Consider the following 10,125-nt stretch of genomic DNA (forward strand, 5'->3'; position numbering starts at 1 on the left):
TCTATAGAAATATTAAAAAAAACACAAAATCAAACATAATTTTTCTTAATAACTATTTTTTAAAATTGTTCTGTGGTATTAAAATCTAGTTTCTTTTATTGCGAGTATCTATCTAATGTGAATGTTTTTTTTACTTTAGGGAAATTACAAGTATCTATCTAATATGAATGTTTTTTTACTTTGAAAAAATATGTTTAAAACTAAATGTTTATAAACATTTTCTCTTATAGCTGAAAATGTTTAAACTCATATATATACATCAAATTTCTTAAGTTTTATTTTATTTTAAATGGGGTAATATTTAAAAAATCAGTGTGAAAGTTTCCAAACACTTAATGGATGATAAAAAGGTTATATAGTAATAATAAAAAAATTCAATGTGTTAGATAAATATTAAATAACGTTCGGTCGTTCAAGTTTTCTTGGTCCAATATTTGTTCAAGGATCTATATTAACATTTTTGAAGTACATTTTGTGTTATGCCATTTTAGTTTTGTTTATTTAAAAAGTTATTTACAAAATTAACCCCTAAATTTTTTCCAAAACTAACATTACTTCAGATTTTGTTTCCTAAATATTTTACATTTCATTTCAATTAAAAAAAATAACAGCAATCAATGAGGAAATAGAAACTATCATATATTTAATCATACATTATGTTATGTTTTGAAGATATTATATATCTGAATCCTTTGTAAACAAAAAAAAACAATTTGATTCCCATTTTTTTTTCCAAAATCTATGTAGATTTGATTCTTAACGTAAGAAAAACTTCAATTGACAATTATTTAAATATTATAATTAACATATATAAACTTAATACAAAATTTAATTATTACGAAGATGTAAAATTAAAAAAATTCTAAAATACTATATAATATGGTTATATAGTAGATGAGTTACAAATAGAACATGTTAAAATTAATAAAATATTATTAAATTTGTGTTAACACGGGTTAAATACTTATTTAATTATTTATCAACACTACTAATATTAGAAATATTTGACATAAAATCAAGTTGATTTAACTAAGATTGTATAAAATAATTAAATTATTAGGAAAGATGTGACTTAATCACAACGTATAACTACTGATTATGTATTTAGATCCCTAATTTTTTTGTTATAATAATTAAAAATCAAAATAAAATCTCAAACACTAAACAAAACAAACTAAATATACCAAACAAATGGTCTTGAAGTATATTGTGGGTTAAAAAATAATATAAATATTTAGCCGCACAAAAACTAGAAAATTTAGTTATTCCTCTATTTACAAAACATTTAATATTTACCAAATATATACAATATAAAATATAAATTATAATAGAAATTATATGCCCGCGGTGTACCGCGGATTAAAATCTAGTTAACTAAAATTTATGCACCAAATAGAATTTGATCTATAAAAAAGGATTTATTCCAGATTAATGTAAGCAAACGTACAAGAAGTTTTAGTAGTATATTTTTTTGCTACAAAAGTTTAGTAGTTACAAAATGAATCTCGTCTCCATCTTTTACTAAAATTTACTCCATTATTATAAAATATAGACACTCTTTTAAAGTAGGGGCAATGTGGGTGGGGGCTGCTCTTCTTGTATATATATGTGTAAAATTACAGACTTGGATAATGGGGTAGTATTAATTGTGTAAGAAACAAAATGATCTAGAAAAAACCATGTGACTTTGGGCAAAATTAATGACTATGGAAAAAACAAACAAAACATTTATTATGCATATTGCATAAAGAAAAGTTCAAATTCCAATCCTAATAATAGAGAGTTAGTAGTAAGGTTATGAATTTACGACTTGTTTAGGATCAGTAAACATAATGCTATTTCTAAAAGCGTGGAAAGAGAATTCAAATTTAAGTTAAAAGCGATCTAGACACAACTTTAATTATCGTCAAGGCTCTCAACTCGTCATTAATACAAAATGAACTAATCTCATTATGATTCTCTTACTATATTTTAAAATGGCAAAGATAATTTTCTTTAATCGTTCTCATTGCGTAGTAAAAGATAGTAGTAGTCTTATCTAAACGGATTATACGTGTAAAAAAATTTGTGCCCCAAAGAAAACAAATGGATCAGAACAAAGAAAAAATCAAAAGACAAAAATCCTAGAAAATATAAAGACATCGAAGGTCTACACAAATAGTTGAAACTTGTGGTGTCATTCACATTGTACATTAACCTAACTAACCATCTCGGGTAGTACCATGAAACAAACTTCTTACATATGGTGAGAATATTCTGTTACGTAAGCCACAAAAATGGTTCACGAGTTTGAAAATCCATATGGAAACAAATTAAATAAAGTTTTTGTTTTATAATTTTGAAGTTCAAAACTTGAAAACACACACACAAAATTAGTAGAAAGAGAAGATGAGAGAGAGAGAGAGACATGAAGTGTGGTGGGAATGATATTGTAAAACACTCAAGCTGTCGTCTGGTTCCATAGAGAGAGAGAGAGATGAAGTGTGGCCATCATTATCTAATAAATTCTACTACTCCTACTTACTAACTATTTTTTACAGTTTCATAAAACCATGTAATTTATTATCTATCTCGCTATCCTCTTCTTTCTTTGAAATCACATTTCTTGTCACATTAAATATTCTTCACCACCTTCCCTCATGTTCGATTCCCAATGTAAGAAAGAGAGAGAATTCCAACATCTCTTGTCTGCTAATTTAAAAAACTCAAGAACTACAAAAACAAAAACAAAAAAAGCAACCATTCCTTGGTTTTTTGTATCCTCATCCATCATTCTTCATTAAACTCTTTTTTTTGTCAGTCCCTTTTCACCACTGTGTTTAACTTAAAAAGAAGTGAAGAAAAAAAAAAAGAGAAGTGTAAGCTTTTTCTTACTTCAAATGGGAAGAAACTGCCACGGCGGTGGCGGTGAAGGAGCAATCTTTTCCTCATCTAAGTCCAAGAGAAAAGCAAATGGATGCATGGCTGCTTTTCACCACTTGTTTGATTTTCAACATTTTTACTTCCATTCTCATCATCACCTCACCATTGATTCTCCTTCAAGGTCAAAAGGTGTGTACTCTCTTTTCTCACACAGCTTAAGTTGATTTTTCTAAGCATTTGGTTGGTTTCAGAGATACTAATAAACACGAGTGTTGTCATTGTGAAATTTTCAGGCTTGAAGTTAATAGAAGAGTCTCTACCATTAACAACCTTTAAGGACAAACAAAGTTTAAATATTCCTGTAAGTCATAAAAAAAAATTAAAAATGGTTTTTTGTAAATTGTCTGATGTGTTTTAATTTTATAGTTGAGATAAATTTTTTGATAATGACTTTGAAATCGTAGGTAAGCATGATAGTGAGAACAGAGGTAGGGACAAAGAGTTCAAGACTGAGAGCTCTTGCGACTGATAGTTCCACATCTTCATCTGAAATATGCAGCTCACCAGGAAGCAAAACACCAAACTTGGTGGCTAGACTAATGGGTCTTGATCTTCTTCCTGATAGAACTGATTCACTGTCAAATCTTCATGTAAGGTCGAGCCATCATGGATCAAGTCGTCTCACAAACCATAGAATTTCCAATAAAGGCACACGATCTTTACCGGTGAGCCCTAGAATCTCCTCTGCTCGGAAATCGGATTTCGACATTCATCGTCTCTCCCTTCAGCTGAACAAAGAGAAAAAACAAGAAGAGTTTAGGTGTTCAAGGCTGAAAGAGATGAAACAAGACCAAGAAGAGAACCGAAGTCCGAGAGATTACGCGAGGCAGATAGTAAAACAAATCAAAGAGAGATTCGCCACTAGAAGAGTCGTCGGTATGGATATAACAAACTCGGTGAAGAACAGAGAGGCAAGCGCAAGACCACCACATGAGCTTAGAAGAGACACAACAGTTTCTTGCTCACCAAGAACCAGGTTTTCAAATAAAGAAAACAAACAGAGCACCACTCGTAAACCTAATTCCTCATCTTCCTTCAGACAAGAACAGATCATTCATCAGAAGCCAAAGCCAACAACAGTGATTCTTGTTTCCATGTCAAAAGCCACTGGAGAGAAACAGAGTCAGAACAGAGTAAAACAAAGGCAACTAAAACCCATCAACCGATGCAACAAGGCAGAGAGTGAAACAAGGCTCACTACTCAACGTCCCATAATAAAGTCTACTTCTCCAACATCCGATATTCGAATCAAACAGCGAGAGACTATCTTGTCAGAACCGAGAGACGTTAAAGCCAAGCCTTCACACAAGAAGATGTTCAAGAAAATACCAAATTCAAATGTTCTTGAAAACATCTCTGCCACAAGACCTCCTCAGAAACAGGTAATAATCTAGTTTCATGTTCCTCTCTTTCTCTAACTCACACTACTAAGTTTCCAAGCTCTCATAAATTCCGCTTTTTATCAAGATTAACGAAAGAGATAGACCGAAATCGAATGAAGACGCATACGTTTGCTCTAGTATGATACACAAAATCGAGAAGAATAGTCCACAAGTAGCCACTGAACTCGGTTCTGAAAAGGACTACATCACAAGAATAATGAATCTTGCGGGAACCAAGAATATCTCACCAACAACAACAATGCTCGATCCTTCGATTTTTCGCAAACTAGAGCATTTTGGAGATTATCCATCAGGATCATTGGCTCTTCAATGCAATAGGAAGCTATTGTTCGATCTACTGAACGAGTTTTACGCGAAAAGATGCCTAAACAATCATGGATCGGAGCTAATCAGCGAGCTTTGTTCCGCGGCTGTAGCGAGATATAGCAGCAAGTGTTGTCAAGTTCCTGGAGAGCTTGCTTTAATGGACGTTGATCACCTTCAACAGAAGAAGAACAAGGAGATTGAAGAGGAAGAAGAAGAGATCATTGCAGAGATTGAGCGGGAGATCATAGACGCACTCGTTCACGAAACAGCGTCTGAACTGAGACAAATCATTTATGGGCCGAAGATTTGAGACTAATTAAGTATTAGAATAGTTTCTTTATTGGGCAATATGTATTTAGCTCTGTAATTCCCCACAGGCCATAGGTGTTTATATTAATTTTCATATTAAAATATGAATGAATCCTTATATTTTTTTATTAATCGTTTATATGTTTTCTAGGCCATAGTTGCTTGATTTATCAATTCATAGAGTGACTTAATTACTTCATTCAAAAATTAACGAATATCGTATCTTGAGATGGTCCATATGGATGGTCCATATGGATCCATGAACATTAAATTATCTTGTCCCAAGAGAACATTCATGGTATAAGAAGAACTGTGTTGCGCAAAATTGAACACAATGTTCATACTTTTTAAGGATATTAATCTCTCTCTCTCTATATATATAAACTATTAAAATTCTATGAAACTATACAAGTATATCAAAGTATGTATAGGAAACATACATGATTAAATTCTTATATTTATACACAAACTTTAACACAAAGAACAAAATGTTAAATTGTGCAGTCCATAAAAAATCTACTGTTCCAACTACCGTAAAATCAAATCTTCAACCAAAACAAAAATTGTATAGTAGATTAAATTAATAAATAAAAACAAATAGGTTCTGCTAAAAGTATGAAGAAGAAAATAAACTTAAGAGCATACATTACATTGCATCCATAAAATAAAGCATAACCGGTGGTACACATTACATTATTCTAGTTTATATAAAAGTGACTGAAACACTATAAATAGACAACATTAGTTGAGAATGAGGTTTAACGAACGGGGATTTTATGGTCGGCTCTCCGGAAATCCAATAAATAGATCAGTTTCCACATCCTCTTTGTCTTTGCTTCCCGACGGCATTCCCATTGGCCTTTCTCCAACCTGACATAAGAGTATAAATTATTTTCTTAATTTGCATACTCATAAAACAAAACAATTTTTGTTAAAGCATAATATGCCATATTCCAATTTTCCTACATAGTTAAAAACTGCTTTTGTGAATGAAAGTGGGTTCAAGTTACAAAGAGTACTATTATCCATTTGTACGTATATATCTACGACTATATATATATAGGGATATAGATATAGAAATTGGACAAATGGTACATACCCTTCCACAGAGCCTGACTCTCTCGTCTTTGAGTTCCCTCTCCTAATTTTCGAAGGAAGAGAGATCGATAAAAACACATGGCACAGGACAAAAGATCCAAGCAAAATCAAATTGTAATGATTCTAACCTTGGCTTCTAGTTTCTTTAGCTCATCTTCATATAACTTAGCCTACCAATATCAACCGACATAGAGTCCAAAGGAAATTAAGCCGTACAATATCGAAAGAAATAATCTTATTTCATTATATATATATATATATATATATATATTTTTTTTTGGTTAATACATTTTTTATATATATATTACCTTTGTTGATCTAACAATATGAAGGCTTTTCTCTATCTGAGTGGCTATATCCTGAAGTTCTTTCACCGAACAAAACGCCAAACCTTGCCCCATCAGCTTCCTAACAAAGCCACATTATCAAAATTAGCACACTTACTTTAGGCTTAGGAACCACTTAAAACTCAATTATATCGTCTAAATAATTTAGAAAACATATGTGACACTGAGATACAAACCGGTTATGAACTTCAAGCACTTCAATCTTTTTCACCATTGTCACCGTTTCCTTCTTTAGTCCCTGCATACTCAAGATAGTTGTACCAAAATGTGGCTAGATTTATTTTTCAAATTAAGTTTGACATGATACAAAAAGGTTCGTAAGTAAATTGATGAACCTAGGAGAACGATTTAAGCTGAGAATTGGTATATAAAAAGGAACCTGCACGTATTGCTCTAAGGGGTGAGTTTCTGCACCAAAGCACTCTCTCTTATATTCAGCATATCGCTTGATTGTCTTCTGGACACTAAGACATATCTCAAGAAAGGCTTAATTAGGTTGTGAAGTTTACTTGAAGAATATGTGAATACTCTCTCGCATGGTTAATTATCGTATTCCATCTATATGGCTCTTTATAATCACATATTGATATCATTATACTAGACATATAGCCTTATATATTAGTATTGATCATGAACATGAAATTTGTTTTGGACATGTATGCATGTGTCGATTAATCTATAGAACCAGCTAGATATGAATCAAATTATCTATTATTGATGTATTGTTATGTTATGCAAATCATTCTCAACCGACCAAATGAACACTTAATTTAGTGAGTCGTCCGACCACCAACCTGATTAACTAGACCATGGGAAGCATGGATTAGAACTTGGACTCAGAACATTAACAATATACACATATATATGTCAACACACTCATATAGAAAAACGGTTTGACAAAACACTATCTCATATATAGACAATTTGACTTGTAAAATTTCATTTTTATGTTCTTAAATTGAAAAAGTTCAGTTTTCGAATAGAATAATATGTCAAATGGTTTGTGGGTTTCAGTTTGACACTTTGAGTTCCAACGTACATTAAGGCTCAATATTCAATAATCCGTATGTCTGAAAACCCTAATTAATTCATAAGATAAACCTCAAGTTGAACTATAAATGGAAAAAAAGAACAGGAAGTTAAAAAAGAAAGATAATTGTTTCCAAAAAAAACCATAGGATAAATGAAATGTAAAAGAGGCATATTTTGGGAAAAATCTCAAGTACTATTTGTTCAGAAATATTCAACTACACAAGTACTAATCAAACAAGATATTCAACAATCAACATCACAAAAAAAGTTTTGAAATAGTATATAGATTAGAGTAAATTATATTGTCAAACTGAATTTAAGATACTTACTCGGTGCTTGCGAATTCATATAATCTTCCTTTCTGAGAGAAGATCATAGCTGCGACTTGAGCATCACATAGAACAGAAAGCTCATGAGCCTTCTTAAAGAGACCACTCCTTCGCTTTGAAAATGTGACTTGTCTGCTTGTCACGTTCTCGATCTTCTTGATCTCGATCTTTCCTCTCACCATTTCAATTACTTTATTTCCTACAAAACCAGTCAAGATTTGTTAAAAGAACCCTAACTAAATTTAAAAGATTTGCTGGCAGATCAGAGAAACAAACACACAAGACTGCAAAAGTCAAAAGCCAGAAATGGTTTGGTTTCTTGATTGAAAACCAACTCAAAAATTAATCAATGTGAGAACTTTACCAAGAAAAAGTGAGAAATCTGAGAAACGAAAGGAAACTCCAAAACCCCTTTTGAGAGCTAGTTTTGTCGAGATTTGCTTCAAAAAGTCATTCAAGAAGACATATTTGGATAGATAAGGAATAATTTACCCCAAGAAGGAAAAGAAAAAGCAATCAGACAAAAGAAGAAAAATTTGGTGGAAAGTGAAATCATACAACAAACAATTAACAAAAATGAAATGTTTACCTCTCTTAGGCTCTTAGCGGAGGAGCCACAAACCCTAAGCCTAACCTCTTTGTTTAAGAAAAAGAAAGAATCTGCCTTCTCTAATTTGGTAACGTTTTTTTCCATTAGCCCACGTAGGCAGTAGGTAAGGAAAAGTAGCTAATTAAGAGCTATCTCTCTGTCTATGTAAAATCAACTTTTCGTTCAACCGAACCGGATGAATTGGTTCTAGTGTGGGTCAATCAGTTTGTCGAAACTTATATAAGTTATAACTCTCTACTAGGATGGTTTTAGACATTTTGTTTTATTTCACAATATATACACGATGTTTTGAGAAAAAAATGTCAAAGTTTCTATGCAAAAAGTTAAATTAAAATCTTTTGTGGTTATTTCTATTTTTTAAAATATTATTATTGATCAAATATTTCTAATTAGATATTTAAGCTGTGCTTTTAATGCTAAACCACATAAAACAAAAACTATTAATTATTTTATTAAATTTTGTAATTTTAACAAAAACATCTTCTATTATTGTTTTTTTGGTAGGCAAAAAAACATCTTATGTTTTGAAACAGATCGAGTATGTGATTTCGGTTAAAAAAAAGTTTTCAATAATTTTTGCAAATTTAATGGTGAAAACATCATTAATGCATGAATTTAAATATGAGAAATGTTATCACCAAGCGATTTTTGTTTTGTTTGAACAATAAAATATAGTTAATATAATTAATAAATAAATATAGTTAGAACTATTTTATTATAAATTAAAAAAACTTATTATTCCAAAGCTATTATTAGGGATATTTTAATATTTACTTACCTCTAATCATTTTTCAGATTCTATATTTAAGAATTTATAATTGTATCTATGATACATCATAAAAACTTTAAAAAACAAAATAACATTATAAAATCATAGTTACCATTTTAAAATTTTATATTAAGATTCAAAAAAAATATAGAATTATTTTCAAAACAACTGATAACATAATAATAGAAAATAAATTAATACTGATATGTATAAATTTTACATCTTTTGATGATGCATTTGTCATTCATTTTGTTCTCTTAAGTCATTGCTTTGTATTGTTTTTAGTCTCTTTTGCTCAACATGCATATCTAGGTAGTCTTTGCATTGGTCTTGCATACATCTTGCATTTTGGAGTTGTTTCAGGTGTTTTAGGAGGTGTCCAAACCATCAAATGCAAACAAGGATCAGGAGAGCAGTTAAGCGACTCGATCTACACTACCCAGCGACACAAGCTTCCACGTCTTTGATCGAGTCGAGTGAAGATTTTATTTTGGGATTCAGTTTTCGACGTCTTCATCAAAGTTGTAGAGAATTGAGTCATCTTTCCAATGCAGTTTATTTCAAACCAATCGGAGTCGTGGTTCATGAGTTATCTCCGTTTTAGTGGATGCATGTACGTTCAGAAGTCCGACTCGACCCGCACGCAAAGGGGAGCTCCCACTCGATCGGATGTTAGACGCGACTCGACCAAGACGTCCCAGGATGGCTCCTGAGCACCCTCAAGACGCGACTCGATCAGCAGTTCCCAGACGACATTCTCAAGCCGCGACTCGATCGACACTCTGACGATGCGACTCGATCGATGCTCTTAAACCGACGTCCTGGTTTTGTCCCGAAGACGCATCCAAGAAGGATTCCCGAACCGACGTTCTATATTGTCGTTTTATGTTTTACAGATTTCCATGTTTTACTATAAATACGTTTTGTTAAGTTTTCACTCGAACATATATCTTTTATCTCGTTTTTGTTCTTTCCCCTAAGGTTTACCCTAGCCACCAAA

General features: G+C 31.7%; 2 protein-coding genes across 2 annotated transcripts; one reads left to right on the plus strand and one right to left on the minus strand.

Moving 5' to 3' along the window:
• Positions 2,408-5,068, plus strand: LOC104761188. The gene is made up of 4 exons (XM_010484226.2): positions 2,408-3,051; positions 3,156-3,223; positions 3,327-4,304; positions 4,390-5,068. The coding sequence occupies exons 1-4, from the start codon at positions 2,880-2,882 to the stop codon at positions 4,939-4,941; spliced, it is 1,770 nt and encodes a 589-aa protein (XP_010482528.1). The 5' UTR covers positions 2,408-2,879; the 3' UTR covers positions 4,942-5,068.
• Positions 5,715-7,933, minus strand: LOC104761189 (MADS-box protein AGL72-like). Its single transcript, XM_019240266.1, has 7 exons — positions 7,747-7,933; positions 6,765-6,849; positions 6,562-6,623; positions 6,347-6,446; positions 6,167-6,208; positions 6,040-6,081; positions 5,715-5,810 (listed from the first exon to the last, which is right to left on the minus strand). Exons 1-7 carry the CDS (start codon positions 7,926-7,928, stop codon positions 5,715-5,717), a joined length of 609 nt encoding a protein of 202 aa, XP_019095811.1. The 5' UTR covers positions 7,929-7,933.

Source organism: Camelina sativa, chromosome 18 (assembly GCF_000633955.1).
Source record: "Camelina sativa cultivar DH55 chromosome 18, Cs, whole genome shotgun sequence".
In the NCBI taxonomy this organism is placed as follows: domain Eukaryota; kingdom Viridiplantae; phylum Streptophyta; class Magnoliopsida; order Brassicales; family Brassicaceae; genus Camelina; species Camelina sativa.

Excerpts from the sequence above, each read along its gene's own strand:
- LOC104761188 (XM_010484226.2), top strand. The coding sequence starts at position 2,880 with ATGGGAAGAAACTGCCACGGCGGTGGCGGTGAAGGAGCAATCTTTTCC. Across the intron at positions 3,052-3,155 it reads TTCTCCTTCAAGGTCAAAAG|GCTTGAAGTTAATAGAAGAG; the intron begins GTGTGTACTCTC and ends TGAAATTTTCAG. Across the intron at positions 4,305-4,389 it reads CAAGACCTCCTCAGAAACAG|ATTAACGAAAGAGATAGACC; the intron begins GTAATAATCTAG and ends CTTTTTATCAAG.
- LOC104761189 (XM_019240266.1), bottom strand. The coding sequence starts at position 7,928 with ATGGTGAGAGGAAAGATCGAGATCAAGAAGATCGAGAACGTGACAAGC. Across the intron at positions 6,209-6,346 it reads ATATTGTTAGATCAACAAAG|GCTAAGTTATATGAAGATGA; the intron begins GTAATATATATA and ends TGATATTGGTAG. Across the intron at positions 5,811-6,039 it reads GAGTCAGGCTCTGTGGAAGG|GTTGGAGAAAGGCCAATGGG; the intron begins GTATGTACCATT and ends CTCTTATGTCAG.